The sequence below is a fragment of the Poecile atricapillus genome, chromosome 2, assembly GCF_030490865.1.
Source record: "Poecile atricapillus isolate bPoeAtr1 chromosome 2, bPoeAtr1.hap1, whole genome shotgun sequence".
NCBI lineage: Eukaryota > Metazoa > Chordata > Aves > Passeriformes > Paridae > Poecile > Poecile atricapillus.
In genome coordinates, this window is record NC_081250.1 from 54,655,902 (window position 1) to 54,674,580 (window position 18,679).

The 18,679-nt window shown below is 37.5% G+C and overlaps 1 protein-coding gene across 1 annotated transcript in view; it reads left to right on the forward strand.

The window, feature by feature from the left end:
• Positions 1-18,679, forward strand: part of VPS41 (VPS41 subunit of HOPS complex) — a 105,476-nt gene that overhangs the window by 38,827 nt on the left and 47,970 nt on the right. The window contains exons 5-7 of the mRNA XM_058832028.1: positions 4,401-4,475; positions 10,053-10,115; positions 11,248-11,313. Coding sequence (XP_058688011.1) covers positions 4,401-4,475; positions 10,053-10,115; positions 11,248-11,313 — 204 coding nt within the window. The remainder of the gene's footprint in view (positions 1-4,400; positions 4,476-10,052; positions 10,116-11,247; positions 11,314-18,679) is intronic.

The window sequence follows — 18,679 nt, forward strand, 5'->3', positions numbered from 1 at the left end:
TTGCTTCAGCCCACATTTCAAGTCTGTCAAGGTCCCTCTGGATGTCACTATCCCTTCTCTCTGTCGTGTCAACTGCACCACACAACCTGGTGCCATCAGTGAACTTGCTGAGGGTGCACTTGGTCCTGCTCTTCATGTCACCAACAAAGATGTTGAACAGTATCGGCCCCAGTATGGACCCCTGAGGGACACCACTCATCACAGGTCTCCATGTGGACAATGAGCCATTGACCAAAACTCTGTGTGCGTGGCCGTCCAGCCAGTTCTTTATCCACAGAGTGGTCCATCCATCAAATCCCTGTTTCTCCAATCTGGAGACAAGGATGTTTTGCAGGAATGTGAAACATTTTGCATTTAGTCCAGCTAGGCAATGTCAGTTCCTCTGCCTCTGTCCACCAATGCTGTAGCCCTGTCATGGAAGGTCAGCAGATCTGTCAGACATGATTTTCCCCTTGTAAAACCATTTTGGCTGTTACCAGTCATCTCTTTGTTGGCCAGGTACCTTAGCATAGTTTCCAGTAGAATCTGCTCCATGACCTTGCCTGGCATAGAGGTAAAACTGACTAGTCAGTAGTTCCCTGGGTCTTGCACTTTCCCCTTTCTAAAAATGCGAATTATATTCCCCTTTTTCCAGTCATCAAGGACTTCACCTGACTGACACAATTTTTAAAAAATGATGGATAGTGGCTCAGCAGTTTTATCTGCCAGTTCCCTCAGGACACACGGATGAACTTCACTGGGTCCCATGACTTGTGCACATTCAGGTTCCTCAGATGGTCTCAAACCTGGTTGTCTCCTACAGGGGGCTCAGGGTCTTCATCCTCCCAGTCCCTGCATCTGCCTTTCATGACTTGGGTGGTGTGTCTGGAGCACTTGCCATTGAAGACAGAGGCACAGAAGTCATTGAGAACCCTAGCCTTCTCTTTGTCCAGGGTAGCCAGGTCTCCTCTTTTCTTCCAGATAGGGCCCACATTATTCCTAGTCTTTCTTTTGCTTTCCACATACCTGTAGAAGCCCTCCCTGTTATCCTTAGTATCCTGCAGGAGAGGTTTTGCCTTGCTGGGCACTATTACCTGAGTACAATCTCACATTTAATCCCCAAAGTATTGCCATATGGATTTCAAACCACATCACAACAGATAAATTCCATCATCCTGATCCTCATCTTCAACATTTATGTGAAGATAGCTTGCGTAGTCCACTTTGCCTACTTTCTACACTTCATTTTTTCAAAGTCAAACTTTATCAAAGTAATTTGACAGGAAAATAGAAACAGTGTGGTCTGTAGTATTGAGCCATCAGCTCCTCTGGTCTGTCCCATTTTGTCCTGTCTTTTTGTCTTGGGTCTTGTTGCGGTAGTGTCTCCAACAAGACTCACCACACTGGAGTGCTGCCAGATCTGCTGCTGCTGTAATGTCAGCCTGATGGTGAATGTAGGTCCTGGGGTAATGAGAACATGAGTACATACACTGTACCTTAGTGTGTGACCCTGTGCCATGACAGGACTATTGAAGACAGACGTTTTGTCTATGCAGTTGCAACAGAACAAATAAAGAGAAGGGACTTAGTGAGAAGGTTGTGGCAGTGGCAACTTAGATGCAGCCCAGAACAAAAAGAAACCCATGCCACTTCCATGATAAACTCAGTTAAATTTTCTATGCTTGTCCTTTCAGAGGGCCAGAGGTGTTCCTGGTTGTAGAGGGAGTAGTGCAGACATGCTAGCTTTTCCCCCATGCCCACCTCTAGACAGAGACAAAGTCTGTGGACCTGATTTTTCTGAGTCTGAGAGAGTTCCAGCCTGTCAGTGGCTGATCTGTTACCAAGGGAAAGTCTCTTGAGAACATCTCTTGCTCAAGGCCTATTTTTGTAAATAATTTCATTTTCTCGAAACAGTTCTGTACAGCTGTTATTAGTGTGTTTTTCTCTTGTCCCACCAATGGGACAGAGAGTTGGTGTTCCCTTTACCAGTCGTGTTAAACCTGTATCGTAATACCCTATAAAAAGCTGAAAAGTTCAGAAAATTAAGCTTTTCCTGAGCATCTTGTTCTGGCTGCTGTGATTGAATTCACACTTCTACTTCATGTCCAACTGCGACAAAAGTCTTCTCTTGCACCTTGATGAGCAAAACAGAAATTCAGAAAGGCATTTTTCAAGGCAAGGCAGGAATAAAAGTACATGCTGGTTATGAAGCTTCTAGAAAGTCGGACTGACAGCTGATACATCTTGCCTTACTCAGCATCCTCTAGTTGTGGAATTACCCAATTCTGTGAGTAATATCTGAGAACAGGGCTTTTAGAAGGATGGTGGCCCCACCATCAGGTTGATGGTGTTGAGCTTAAGCTATACTTCTCTGCTGATCACCCCCTAAATGTGACAGGAGGAACACAGCTGTGGAATGTGCACCAGCTGCCTGCACTGCTAGTCATGCACTCGTGTCTGATCTTGAAATGTAGCAACTCAGCATAACCAGTCTGTGGCAAACAAAAATACTTCGGGAGCACATAAGTCAAGGAAAATTGGTTTAAATTCCCAGTGAACTTCTTTGCAAACAGCACAGAGTGGAAAGACCACTTTGTGATAGACAGTAATTGCAGTATTTCCAGGTGCCATTTTGTGGTGAGACAAAGAATTATGTATTCCATGCACAAGAAAGAAGGAAAGCAAAAAGGCAGTGTATTTTTCCCAACTCATCAGGCAACTATGGATGCTAACTATGAGCAAAAGCAGGGAGCACAGTGCCTGTGGAACAACAGGCCGCATAACTTTCTCAGTCTCGCCTGAGAAAGTGGCCTGGGAAATCATAAGGAGGAATTAAAACAATCTTCAGAGATAGAAAACAGCCTTGCAGGTGCTGTTTGTCAGTTTCTTGTTTTCTTGCAAGAGAAGGTCGAGGGGCGGTGTACCCTGCTGACCAATGATGGTGATGTGTTAGTTTACTAACCAATAAGAGTTTTACTTTTCTGCACTTTCACCTATCGGTCTATAAAAGAAGATCTGAAGTAATAAACCTAGAGAGGGAGAGAAAGAACTCTCCTGTTCAGCTCACAGGAGAGTCTGTGTCATTCTTCTCGCCATTCCCAACAGAGCAACAGGCAACTATGGCAGTGCAGTGTTCAGTTGTTCAACCTTGATTATAAAGAAGCTTCTAGAAAATATGATTTGGGCATATGTTATTTTCAAAGTGGATGAGAAGAAAGCTTCCTTTCTCTGAATTGAAATTAGTTGTGTGTGTGAAAGATTATAGGGGGAAAAGCTTTCCAAAGGGTGTGAGAACACCTTCATTTATCTGCTGTAGATAGTCCATGTGGACAGTGTGTTTTTAAATACTTATTATATACCTTTAACGCAATTCCAACTGCCACAGCATATACAAGAACCTGTGATCCTTCAGACATAGTTGTGTAACATCTAATGTGATCCCACAACTGCAGTGCTTTTCCAGTGACACTTTATTTTTTACACAAACATACAATGGATTTATTTTATCATAGTCAGAATCACAGGAGTGATCTAAGTTGTGGTTCAATCCATTCAATATTTTATGAGAATAAGAAAAGTTGTTCTTAAAAGTGTGAGAGACTTAACTGTGTGAAGATCCTTTAGTGATTCTTGAAATGATTAGCTATTTGTTACAGGGGGTGATATCAGGATCATAATACATAAGAAATTTCTTGGTACTTGAATATAATTGGATTGGGTTTTATATGCAAGAGGATATGAATCAGGTTATCCAAATAATAAGTTAGTCCTCTGTACTGCAGGTATGAATAGCTATTTAAGTTAAGTAAACAGTAGCAGATGCTGTCTAACCCTGTAGGTCAGAACCAAAAGTATATTTGGATAGGGACAGGAAAATTTATTAAATTGGGACAGTTTTCTGGCTTTTCTCTATATTTGTCTAAGAAGGAAAACCGGTATTGCACTTCAATACCTTCTAATACTCACTTCTGAGAACAGTATTAGAGCCAAAAATGAAAGTAAGAGAAGGAATTTGAAGAAAGAAATAATTACAAGCCTAGCCATCAGACCAAACTAGAGAAGTTTTCAGTTGCTCTGATGCCTTTGTGGTCACCATTATATCCAAGTTTCGATAGTGGGAACTAATAGCCATGATGCACAGGCACAGATGCTTAAAGTCTGGGAGCCTGGGACTTCATCGGAATTCCAGAGCCCTGAGGCAGGCAACTGCAAAAAGAAAGTTAAAATTTTAGAGCTGGGCAGAAGGCTAGAAAGAAGACTTTTGGCTTTGTCACAGAAATACCTATTCTGTGTTTTTTGGTTCATGCAACTAAACATTACTTAGTCATTAAGATGTAAATCTTTCATAGTGCAAGGAATGTTAAAGCATGTAATTTGTGATGTAACTTTAAAAATATTTCTTGTTTGTTTTCTTTCTCTAGAGCCCAGTAAAGATAAATCAGATCAGCCTGGATGAAAGTGGAGAACACATGGGTGTTTGCTCAGAAGATGGGAAGGTACAACGAATCTATTTATGTATTTGCTGAGGTAGAAGGTAGTCCTAGTATTAACACTAGGATAATAGTGATAACGTGTGGATTTGAATCCTGCATTTAGTACCACTATTTTGACCATACATATTGAGAACTGAATTCACCTTTGAATACTTAAAATTAAAGTCAAATATATTTTGCACAAATATGCTGTAGGAAAAGTAATTACAAGAATGTCAATAATGTAACTGCTATTAAGCTGATTAACAGCTGTGACAGGAGGACATGTCAACTTAATCATTACTACTGTGCCAGTTATACTTCAGTGACTACTCTGCTGTTCCTGCAAGACAGTAGTTTAATGCCTTTCTGCTATAAATCCACAAAATTGGATTTTGTGGACATGATTTCTGTGGGCTGGTGGTTTTCATTTTCACACACTTTATGAATGTTTCTCTTGAATTACAGAATCTTTTGATAAACAATCATAGTTTATCAGAAGAATAAAGTGTCTTACAACAGCCACGTTAAATAAATGTAAAATCAATATATGTACAGTTTCCTAAAAAACTGACACCTACTTCCTTGACTGAAGACATATATCATTTGTGTAGTGTATAACTAACAATTATCAGTGCTTCTCTGGAATGTTGAGCTGTGACATTTAGTGGTTTTGGTGATTGATTTTCCAGTTATAAGAATGTCTTTTTGTTTTTTCAGTCAATGACAGTATTTTCTAATGTTGGTTTGCAATGATAAAATTCTAATTCACAGAGTGTATTTAAGCTTCTTTTTTAATATCATGCCCATATACAAATGCAGTACATTAAAAATCATTTCAATAATTTCTCAATATCCAATTTACTTACTCAGGAGAACATTTCTTACACAGCAGATTTGGGGGAGGAGGAGTGCTGCATTCAGTAGAAGTTCTCTAAATTAAAATACAGCTGGATTTTGCAATAGGAAAAATGGGGAAGCAACCACTTTAGACTGTATACATTTGGTTTTTTTCACTCCAAATACATTTTTATTTTTCCCTCAATAGGCAGGCAGACAGTTTGTGTATCCAGGCCTCTTGTTTTTGAGAGATATCTTGATGTCAGTATCTTGACACAGTAATTAGGATACTAGTGCCTATCAGAGTGGTTGTAGAATTTTACATCCTGTGTGAAACACCACAAGAGTATCCTATTTGTCTAAGCAGAATAAGGCAAGGGTGAGTAATTGTGCAGGCTAATAAAAATGTTGAGTTAGCATTGTTGATTTAGGTTTTCCTGTGGTGTTGGGGAGCAAGCCCATGCTGTTGCTGTAAAGGCTTCTCAGACGTGACTGTGGATGACTCTCAGTATCCACTATGCTGCAGTGAGGCGGCAAACCATACACATTTTTTTTCGTATTCTAAGTTAATATTAAATATACTTAATTTCAGAAATGCTAAAAACCCCATAGTCCCTACTCTGGTGTGGCTCTATTTGAAAAGACTTCAATAGTTTAAATGGTGACTGTCTTCATTTAGTGAAATAGCTATTGTGGATGTAGTGTGTGACATTGCATGCTATAAAAGGCAGTCTAAAATATAATCCTATGGCCACAGGGATGGAGTATCACAGGTAAAATATTCAGTATATTTGCATTCTTAGAGTCTGGGGACATTGATGCTTCACCATATTCTACATTTGTGAAAACCTCATCTGGAGATTTGAAAGATTTGGGTATTTTAGAAGTTAGATTTTCCATGTGATCCAGAAGGGCTCGAGTCTGTGAAATAATATACCCCTAAAATTGATTAAAATACATACTTGTATGTTGTGCTACTGTATAAGAAAATGGCAGATTCCTGGCTAGATAATGTAGCACTTCTGGATTCTGGTCATTACAAAAGTGTCACTTTCATTCCTTATAGCTCTTTCCTTACTATAGTGGGAGTGTTGATATTGTAAGAAGTTAAAATAGTTGTACAAGTAGTTACAAAGTCATTATTAACTTGATTCAGTATTGTAAAAGTGGTGAAATACTTTAAAAAAAAAAACAAAAAAACAAGGGGGAAAAACAGTGAAGCAGTAAAGTAAAACAGTTTAATTTTCTTAAATCAGTTTTAAACAAAAAAGCAGATGTAATGAAGAGGCCTGGGAATTCTGAGTCAGCTGCAAGTATATTCTACCAATTAATGAAGATGTGTTTTCTTTTGTGATAAGCAGAGTGAATTTTCACATATCAAAGTGAGTCCAATATGGTAGAGATGGAAACCATTTATTTTCTTGAGGGAAGGCCTTACGATGAGGACCTCCTCCTTGTATCTTCTGTTGGCTGATATATTTTATTTTACGACTACTATTTTACAACTATTTTTTTTTCTGATCCTCAAACTAGATTTGATCTAGCTGTGTAGACTGCAGGGAGAGCACAGAAGCACAGCACAATTTTCTAACCCTCTTCTTGACAGTCAACATCCAGACCCAATGTCAAAACCTGTTGCATGTATGTCATACATGTCCAACAAATGCTTTGAGAACCACTTGCAGATTTTCTGTCCTACACATTTGGTTCTTTGAAAACCATCCTTTCTAACGAAGTCAGCTGTAGCTGATCACCACTGGCATGGAAAGGAGCAGAAATCATAACTAATATTAGCCCTCTAATCTATCTGCTGGGTATTGAAATGTTAGGGTGTAAGACAATTTTGGTGCTCATATAAATAGAACTGGAAACAGGCTTGCATCTTCAGAATTGTGGAGACTTTTAGATTAGTATTTTTGTGTTAGTTTTGAACATAGTTAATTGTCTTGAAAAACCTGGATTTGACTCCGGATTTTGCTAAAGCTCCCATATGATTACATAAGAAGAGTGTAACTGGCACCCTTATGCTGGCTTGTAAGGTTTTTTATATGGAGAAATATAAATTATATTGAAAACCCATGTGCTTGCATGTTTTAGTGTCATCTCTAATGCCTGTAACAGCATTGTTGTTAAGAATATCCTTGAATTATAACACATTTTTTCAAGAAATATGACTTGTTTTCCTGCCTTTTGAACACTGATGGTTGATTACTTCTTCCACATGTGGAAGCAAAGAAGCAGCTAAGTCTGCAGCACTGGAGTGGTGGGTTCTGGATGTTTAAAATCAGACAGGACTAGCAAAATGTAGTAGAATCATAGTATCCTTTTTTCCAGCTGTCTAAGAGCATTGTGAACAGAGTGGGCTTGGAAAGTAGAAATAGATAAATCCAATATAGGTTTGTAATAGCAAAAGAATCACTTTCTTTCTGAAGACTATGAGACATTAAGAAGTAATAAACTGTTAGATGATGTCCCTAGAGTAAACATGATAACATGTATTTTCTGCAGAGTTGTTTTTTTCCTCTTAGCCCACTCCATTTTGTTGTCATACTCTAAAAGAAATATCATATTGCCGTATTCAGTGATATATTAGGAAAATGTTGAAGGCACTGTTGCTGATTTTGATTAATTGCTTTTAATTTGAGAAGGCTGTTTTGTAATTTTTGAGGATTCTGCTTTCACAGAATTTGCAGTGTTATGTTTTAACATGTTTTAATGTTTATGTATTTTTTTTTCTCCTTTCTCTTTTCTGTCTTATTTTCTTATGTTCTCTTTCCTCTGTTTCTTACTTTATGTAGGCTGTTGTATTGAATATGATGTGCCAACTGATGAAAACCCAGAAAACAAAATCCTCTAGACATCAGCCCAAAGGTTTTCTAGGCTTACAGCCAGGTCCAATTCAAATACAACCCTTTGGCTGGCTTACATAATCACAGCTTTGTGATACATCTCACAGTCTCCAAATATTGATTTTTCTAATCCTTTGGAGCAGTAGCTCAGCTCGACACAGTGCATGCAGAAGTATTTTTAAAGCATGTTGTTAGAGGCAGTATATTCGCTAATGAGTAATGGACTGAGCTGATAATGCTGCTTAGGAGATGTATCCAGGAGACAAGCTTGAAAGGAGATGGTGGAGATGTTTTTAACTTCACTGAGACTGCTGAATTTGGAGCCACTCTAAGGATGTCCTACTTCCTTGCTGATGGCTTAGTTCCTCTTGTAGTTTCCCTGAAGTTTAATATTTTTACTCTGTCTTCCTGACTCTCTGCAGGAACTTTGCGGGTTCTTGTGCTCTGAATTGATCTTTTTAGAGCAATTAAGCCTCACTTTTTGTGGCCCATTATGGATATTTACTGACTTTATTCTTCAGGTTTCTCTGTAAAGGGATTTATATTTTCTTGTTACTATTTTTTTAAAAATTATTTTTCCCCTGAAGGAATCATGATGGGAAGAAAGAAATAAGGTTAAAAGCATTAAGTACAATGCTGAACATGCAGAGCAGAGTTACTGAAGGAATTACCTTTTCCAGAAAATTTTCCAGAAAATAATGGGAGCCTGTCTGAGAGCCTTCTTAAATAGAACTGCTGTCAGATACATTGCTCCATGAGATGCTCTTTTTTCTCCCTTCCTCCAGTGGTGTCTATCCCTCCTCAGATGAGTTTGTTTCAACAACTTCTGACAGAGGGTGGAAACCTCTTAAAAACATAATGAAAAAGCAAGCCAGTTATTATTTTTTCTGGAAATCATAGCTAGTAAATCAGTTGCTAATTCCTGGTCATAAGTCTTCAGCCCCATTTTATTCCTAAGTTCTGAAGGAATCAGATTGTCAACTGTCTCATTTGAGAGTTAGGAAAGGGAATATTATGCATTGAATGAGTAGACATGAGTCCAAAAGAGGGCTGTATTTAAAAAAAATCTTGAGAGACCTTATTCTGTAGTCATATAATCTGAGTCTAACAATATTTCATAAACACTTGATATCTCTGTACTTGTTCTAAACTAAAGACAAGGAAACATTTAAAAAAGCTGTTCATTCTCTTGACAGTAGAAACTTTTTTTTTTTTAAATTTGATGTTGACACTTCTTCAGATGGATTAATTCTGATAGATATTATGATTGCCTATGGTTGCAACTCTGTTGCTGACTGTTAAATGGCCTGCTACCTCGATATAAATGAGAAGAGAGGAATCTTCACAGAAAGGCATTTCCAGTGATCATGGAATAAAACAAAATAGTACTGTATGCACTTGGGAGGAGGAGAGGATGCCTAGAAATATATGGAACTTGGATTTCAGGCTGGTTCTGCTTTATTGTCACAAATTTCTTTTCTTATGTAAACCCTGTATTGCTTGGAGGGAAAAAATCCTACCATTCTTTCTCAGAAAGGAAGAATTTTTAATTTATTTTCTCCTGAATGTTATTCTGTTGCTTTTACCATAGTTAGGTTGCTATCTGTTAAACAGATTTGATCAGCCTAAAGCAAAAGGAACTTATTGTTTTTACTGTGATTGTAACAAAAGAAAAGAGGAAAAATATTCGTAGAATTACTTCTGTACTGCTGCAAATTAGAGATATGTCACAGTAGAATACCAAACTATATCAATTAGCTCTGAATTGTTAATTGTTTCTTCTTCTTAAGGAAAAAAAATGTTACTGTTAGCATTCAAATTAATCTTCTAGTTGTTAAGGTTTTTACTTTCAGTGTTAATTGTTCAGTGTAAATTAGGCAAATAATTTTGGTTTTTCAATATACTTTTTCAGGTTCAAGTGTTTGGATTATATTCAGCAGAAGAGTTTCATGAAACGTTTGACTGTCCTATTAAAGTAAGTGCTTGTTTTAATCTTTAGTAATTGTGGTGGTGTTGTCTTTAATAACAGAAAGGTCACATTCAATCTAAATGAGAGAGAGGAATACCACTTCCTTGCAATGTTATTCAAGTCACTAGAAAATAGTTTTCTGTCTCAATATAAAAGCTTTTGATCTGGTTAGGTAGGAAGAAAGCCAATCTTGGTTTTGTAAGAAGTATTACAGAGTTATTCAAATATAAAAGGGAAAGTGAAAGAGAAATTGTCCTGTTTCAGGTTTACCCATCTCAACATTTCTTTGTAGATTTGTGACACAAATTCTGAGGGTTCTGCTAAATGTGAGGTCAATATTTTGCAACCAGTTCATATCCATTAAACCTGCCTGAAAATAAGGCAATGGGCAGTGATATTGATGTATCCTATTTGAAGGGAAAACTTGAGTTCAACTCTGCTTTAGAGAAGTGTGTCTGCCTGGCTGTTGAAAAAAAAAAAGGACCTCTACTAGGTATATGGGAAAACCTTTTTAACAGCAAACTTATCATGCAGGAGAAAAGATGATGTGGGCAAATGTTTGCATTTAGCTGCTTAGGGTCTTCCATGTTGCAGCTGCTCTTTAGGGTGTGGGGGAAAGGAATGGGATCATTAAGTTTTCACACGTGCCAGGTGTGACTCACTTGCCTCCTAAGGCCTTTACTGCTCATACAGCTGGATCTCCACACTTGTCATGTAACATGTAAGGCAAAGAGACTTTGTAAGATGCTACATAATGTTGTCCTCTTACAGGGCTGAGGTGTGTGTGCCCTTTAGGCAGACCCCAGACCAGATTTAATCGTGGTAACTCTTGCTTGCAGCAGTCCTGTTCTGTTTGGCCCTAATTCTACAGCTTGCTGTACAGAAAAGTAGCCATTCAGTGTAACATGGCCCTCAGTATCACACTTGTCATACAGAATATAATATGAAGAATTATCTTCTCTTCTAGGAAAAGCAAACAAATGTCTGAAACAACTAGGCTTTACTTCAGAGAAGGAACTCAGCTGTAATTCTTGATAATTGACAAAAGGTTATTTAGTTTAAAAAGTGATGTTGTGCTTCATGTAAATTCTTATCTAAGTCACAACCCTCTCTTTCCCCCTTCCCCCACCATCTCCAGATTGTTGCTGTTCATCCTCATTTTGTAAGATCCCACTTCAAGCAATTTGTAACAGGAGGAAAGAAGGTAAGCATTCATAATGAACTTTGTCTACCTATAAATAGCCCTTCGATATAGCTCACAAGGTTATGTATGTGACTTTTAACACCTAGAACAAAGACTTCTGCTTTTTCCTTCTCTTTATGCATTGTATTCTAAAGCATTGTTAATTAAAAGATATTTCAGGGGGAGAGAAAGTGTGCTTTTTATGTTAAAAACATGTTGCAACAAGTTGAGATTCAGAGTAGAAATACCATTTTGTCTACATAGCCTGAAAAACAGGTAATTTATATTTCCTAGGCTAGATTTTCTCCATTTTAATTTGTTGAAGTGGGAGCAGAGGTTAGACCTTAAAGCTGATTTCCTACAAAGCATTTGATCTTGGGTTACCTGTGGGTGATTTTTTGGGGTGAGGTTTTGTTTGTTTGTTTGTTTAGGATTTTATTTTAAGGAGATAAATCCAAGTATCTTCATCAGCTCTTGTCCATGGTGAGGGGTTTTGTTGGTTTTCCTAAAATTAAGTAGGGAGTTCTTGGTATGGTAGAGCTTACCCCATTCTAAGCACTTACATCTCTAGGTAGTCTTCTGTTTGGATTCAGTTGGTGTTTTAAATGTGTATTAGTGTAGGATACAATTCTGTCTTCCAGATTGCAGCTGTTTCCAGGTCTTACAAGTATCTTATATCACATTGCATATTTTCAGTCAAAACACGAAATTTCATTTGGAACAGTTTCTTGATTTCATGAATTTTCTGTTGCCTTCTGTTATGAGTTAAGGATGAGCAATCCTCACAGATGCTCAATCAAACCAAATGCCATTGCTCTCTCTTACCAGTATGTAAGAGCTACAGGCTTCTAGTGCTGAATACATCTTAATTTTCATTAACAGTTCAATATGTTTCAAAGCATAGCTGTGCTTTATTTAAGTGGTGCTTGACAGCTTTTTCTGGCTGGTAGAAGTTGGTGTTGTCCTTAAAATAATGCACAGTCAGTGTGTGTCTGTGTCAGCCACCAGTTTGTGAAGCTTTTTAGTGCTGATAAAAGGGGTATGGAAAGAGAGAAGCAAGGAATTAATAGAACAGGGCTCCGTCAGGTGGTAAAAGATCTTGCATTCACCTGATGCCGAACAGAAAAAAACATCAGGGAGTTAACACATTCTCTTTGGTTATCTTTGATTACTTGACAGGTTGTTTTATATTCTGTCCTCTGGGGAATGGTATACTCATTCTTAATACATTCATGCTTTGCTGAGGAACTTTCCTCCTCAGAAAAACTTTAATTGACATCTTAACATAAGGTATTTAGCATTGAAACAAATGTCCCTTGACACCTGTAATTTGATTTTATTGGTACAGAAGACCAACAAATAAAACCTCCAGCCTTGTGGTAGAAACCTTTCCCCTTCTTTCCTCCAAAAGGAACATACATACTTTCATGAAAGCAGCAACAAAATGCTTTCTGAAAATTCATGAAGCTAAATTCCACCAACTAATAAAGCTACTTTTTTTTTTTTCCCTTTTTCTGAACATTTACACCTCTCCTTAACTGTAAAGCCAAAGTGTAGTACGGAGGCAGCAGGCAACAGGGATCTGAACACAAGAGTGAGGAGAAGCAGGCTGAAGCATACAGCCTCAAGGCTGTGGACCTCACCGCTCTCTCCCCGTGTCTGGGGATTGTGCCTACTTAAGCAAAGTTAAGCAACCAAGGGGAGCTCCTTCAGGGAGGAGGACAGGTCCTCCTGTGGCTCCTGAGGTCAGTGCCTTTACATATGTTTAGTGACTTTATCCCTGATAGCGGTGAGAGGCATGTTGCCTGTTGTCCTCATCCTCACCAAGGGTAACAGTATCTTCATTTGGGATCAAACTTAAAATAAATGCTTTGCTTAAAGCTCTCATGCTATGCTCCTTGCCTGAGGTGCATGAAAAAAACACAGTATGTATCATGTGATCTCTTAATCCAAAGGTTTGCTGGGTCTGTCTGTGTTTCTGCTTCTTGGGAATGATGACATAATGTATATAAGCATTTCTTAAGTTGAGTGGGTTTTCTTGTTTGGTTCTCCTTTATTTTTTTAGAAAAATATTCTTCGTAACAATATAAAATGTGTAAAAAATGCATTTTTCAGTTGTAAGATCCACTCAGGACATCCTGGAAATAAATATTCAAGAGATAGAAGGAGGGGGAAAAACCCTAATGATATGCTTCAGAGATGAACAGTTCAGGTCCTCAGTTCCCTACACAGGTGGATGTCTGGAACTTGGGTGGATTGCTATGTAATGCTGGGATTTGCTATGTCTTAGAAGCTCAGCCTGACCTAAAGCTGACTTAAGAGCAGTGCTCCCTGGGGTAACTGGGGTAATCATTGTAAATTGTTGTGAGCTTAACTCTATTGTGCATATGTTTATATGGTTGCTTAACTTTGCTTAAGTAGGCATGCAGAGAAGCTTTTCTCTAAAACGTATTATGAACTAATTAAATTGCTTGCTTATTAAAGCACTAGTTTTTAAAAGAAAAGAAATTCTGTTAAGCTTGAGATAATATTTTGTGTTGGTAAAGCTTATTTCACCCCTTTTCCTAAGCGAATGAATATTATCTGTGCCTAGAAATAAGACAGGTACTGTGGAAATTGACACTGTTGCAGTGAGAAGCAATAGCTACCATACTAAAAGGAGGCGCTTCCCTATTCCCCTCCTCATCTCTGCAATTAACCACAGCACCATTGTGCTGATTTGGCCAATGATAGTAACCCTGAAATAATAATACTGTATATTGTAAATAACAGGGCATTTCTGTCCAGAGCAGACAATAGAGCTTCAAAGCAAGGAAAAAGACAAATACTGTGCTATTGAAGGCCATAACCTTCTACCTTTTAAAAAAGGGTCTAATCTCAAAAAATAACAGGGTAAAAGCCAACTAAATGAGGGTGGTAAAGCTGAAAACAAGGTGTTCTTGATTTAACTCTTAGAGTGCTGGTCTTTCCCAGTACATCAACTAAATGAACATTTTTGTGAAGTCCAAGTGTCCATTATGTCATGAGGGTTAAACAGACAGACCTAACAAAGAAAGAAGGCTGAAGGTTATTTCAGTTCCAGAGTCAAGGTATCAGCTACTGTGATTTATGTAAAGATAACTAAAGGAGAGCAGGACAAGTTGAGATTCCCCTCTTGGCAGAGACATAATCCCTATTAACGTCCATAACTAAACACAAAGGTTTTTTAATGAAACTCTTAGGGGAGTGAGTCCTCTGAAGTAATTGAGTCACTGCTGAATGTCTGCTAATGAAGGGTTTTTTTGAGTCTTCTCTACCTAGCGTGGTAGTGGGGACCCAACACAAATTGAACAAGTGTATTCTGAAGTATAGAGGTGGAATGTTCTATATCATACTGGATTGGGTCTCCTCAATTTCCTAGGACATACATTTTGTATAATAAGTATTGATTTGCATATCCAGTCTGAAACATTTTAAGGGCTAGAGAACCAAAATAAAACTGCAGATTTACCCTGTGACTGTCTCATCTCTCTATATCTATCTGTGTTTATATCTACATAATATATTAATGGGTTTTATATCAATATATGTATATAAAAATAAACATTGACATATAATGGAAATATGTATAAAAACATTTTTAATAGTGTCTGTGTTTCTTTTGCTGCAGAAGATACATTATAAGAACTGGTGTTTAAATACAGATGTGTTTGATCATGTTTGTCCTATTTATCCTCCCAAAATTAACATTTGAACATATCAGTGCTTGTGTTTAAATATTAGACTCTTTTTTCTTTGTCTTTTATAAAAGCAGAGAGAGCTTAGTGTTACCTGGGGCAAATTTCTCATCTAAAAAAATAACAAACAAACCTATTTCTGTGTCAGAATTCTGGATCCATAGTAACTCTTGCCTGAAAAGCAAAATGAGACATTCTAAATTCTTTTCTACTCCAGGTGGAGCAACATACACAGAGAAAGGATGGTGATTGCAAACAGTGCATAAATGGGAAGAGAAATAGCATTCCTTGGATCTGTGACTGCTGTTAGGGGTAGTGGAATTTGTTCATTAAAGTCAAGTGGGCCAAGGAATGTCTCAGTTTTTTAATCGTTGCTTTTTAGTGTTAGCAGATGCATTTTGCATGGTGAGTAAGTAGATGACCTTACCTCTGAACCCTTACCTCTGATATGTACTTCATAATAACTGAACTACTTTGACAAATTATTAAATTGTCGGGATGCTGTTTGCAGCACAGTCCATTTTTAGAAAGCAGATAGTCAGCTGTTTGGCATTATGTTGGATAGAAGAGTACCAGACAAGAAAGGCAGATTGCTTTGCAAGCTATAAAATGTCACTCAGTAAATACTCAAAGGTCTGATTTAAGTGAAGGAGTAAATACTGTGGCAATTTCTGTACATGCATTGGATAATTTACCATAAGTAGGAAACAAACTGTAGCAGCAAGCAAACCGCAATAATACTGGTCTGCGATTTCCTTGCTGCAATATATAATGCCCAGATGTATCCCATATTACTGAGTAGTGAGACATACATAGTATATCCTGTTTGCTTAATAAGCTTTTTTTTTTTTGCTTACATTTCTTCTTTATGGGTATTTGGATATGCATTTCTTCTTTATCACTAAAACAAAAATTCTCCTTGTGCTGTAATAAATTTTGTTTGTGTAAAGCAAATGGATCATAGTCCTATGTGCATGTAATCTATAGTTGTGTGTTTTACAAATGTCTGTGTAGAACCCTTTTTTCCATTGCCTGAGGTGGCAAGCAAAGAGGATCTAAGTGTATGAAATGTGTCTCTCTGCCTGCAAGACTGCAGGATTTGCTTTTCAAGGTGTTAATTCTGTAGCTCTTTGTGAATAGGCAACAGCTGGAATATGGCAGTTGAGTTATTAAAAGTGAAGCCTAATAAAAGTCTTGTGGCATTTGTTTGTATTAAACATCTCTAAATTTCTAGCTTCTCTGTCCATGAACTACAGCAGTAGCTCCTGTTTCATCTCTCACTGTTGCCATCGCATAGCTCCTGATGCTGCTGTCTGCTTCTGCCTCCTTGCTTGATTTCCCTTGACTGCACTTACTGCCCTCCTCTCTGTTCACACCCCAGCTCCTTAGACAACATTCTGTGACGAAATCTTGAAAGCTCATCTTCAGCTGAAAGCTTGAGGTTTACATTATTCTCTGCCTTGTTTGAGCTCATCCAGTCCATCGTCTCTTTCAAATACAAAGTATAATTTTTTATTGTTGCTGTATGTTTTCCTAGGGATGAGCTATTAAACAGTAAGTCTTCATGCAGAATGCTGTTCTGTGTTACTCTGTGGTATCTGTTAATCTTGGCTGTGCCTGTAAATATTGGTTTTATGCTGAAAACAATAAATAACTGTAGTGATCACTTGTAACCATGGAAATAGTATTTTAGATTTTTGTGGTCTGGCCTAGCTGAGGTGAACGTGGTGACAGGCATCAAAACACAGGACAAGTGCCACAGGTAGGCTCATCTTCACACTTAGACAAAGAACAGGACAAAAAAATTACAGAGACTTTATTCCTAATTTTTATCTTGTGAAATAAAAACTAATCCAACAGTTCTGCAGTAGGGATTGGAAAAGTGGCTCTTCAGTTACAAATTGAAATCTTAAGCCGTTTTTTCTTCACTTCACTAAAATGTCTTCAAATCTTTATACAAAAGGCAATATGTTGAAACAAAGTGGTGATGCTGGGCATCATTAAAAGTGTGTTTCCTTTGAAATTTCTGTGAGAACAGATAGCTCTTATTTACGGTATAATATTAACATTAATATATAATAATATTAATAGTACTAACATTATTAGTATATTGAAGCTAGTAATTGGTAATGAGAAATTTAATTACTTCAACGTGTTGATATACCAAAGTTGCAATCATTCACCTTTTTGTTCAGAGGATTGGGAATTCCTGTACATAGTTTAAGACCGGGATTACATGTAATTAGTGTTAATGCTAATTGCATTACAGGCTCCATTAAGTCCAAACACTCACTTATTCTCTTTAGTGAATGCACTCTAAAATAGAGTTTTTGGTGTGGGTTAATCTCCTGTTAGAGAAAGGTATGAAGAGATATATTCACTAATGCAAGAGAAATATGTCCACTTATTTTAAAAACCAGAAAGTGTCCAGCTCCATCTCATACATTTCAGTGTGTCATTTTTCTTAATGATCTGGTGGACAATTATAAGCAGTTAAGAAGACCCAGAAAATAATTAGTAATCTAACAGAAGATTGCAATGTACTATGAAGCAGTGTGGTTGGGGACCTAGAAGCTAAAGGTTATTTTATTTTAGCTGTATTATCAAATTGTGGTGCATGCAGGATGCACTGGAAGAGTGTTCTAAACAAAACTGTATTGTAGTTAACAAAGGACTAGAAAGCTTTATGAGAGCAAATGAAAAACGGGGGAAACAAACTCTATTGCAGAGAAGCCAAGAAAGTGGGATTTTGGCTGCTGGTGAAATGTAAGTACTGTGAATGCTGACTACCATAATATAGGATTTATGGCAAATAAAGTCCCAAAAAGAGAGGGAGGTGGTAGGAAGAACCCCTACAGAAACTGTGGATTTCTTCTTACAAGTCTTCTGAAGTTTTTAATTACTTTCTGGTATGATCAACATTTCAATGTGGAGACAGAAAGGAATACTAAGAAAGAAAGGGTGCTGCTTATTTTGAGATGCCTTTAGTAGACAACAGTTCCAAAACACACGGGAAAGTTCTGGGTTCACAAATTCAGTTTCCAGGTGTCATTGCTCTAAGAAATAATAAAGAAATCACAGTATGTATATCAATATCATGCAGATAATTGCACTGAAGATAACTTAGTTAAGCATGTTTTGAGATTATGTATTATTTTTTTGAAGCCACAGTGTGGAGTTTTAGCCTCAGTGTTGGGCCTGTTTCATTTGCTGAACTGAAACAGGGAATGGTGGGGTGTTTCAGTGATTCAGATTCATTTTCCATCCTTATTATAGGTGATACCAGCCTGTTGTCTTCTACTGCCTTGATCTGAAAGTTTGTGTTCTTAGAGTTGAGCGTAGACAGGATTTTCCAATTATTCTTCTCTCTTCAATAGTTCTTTCTCAGATCACTTACTTTTCCTTGCAGTTTGTTACTCAGAGTCATGAAAAAGCATGATATTCACAAACCATGAATAACAGAAAAGATGCAAAGTGTCATACCAGGTTTGCTCTGGATCTTGAGGATAATAAATTAATTTAAATCATTATTCAGTCACAAGCAGAAAAAATTCCAAGTACAATTAATATAATTGACATCAGCTAGGTTTGACCTTTCACATCATCCACATCAGTTTTTGGAGCTTTGTCCAGTAATGCAATATACCATGTGTTTTGCTGCTGCCTTTATT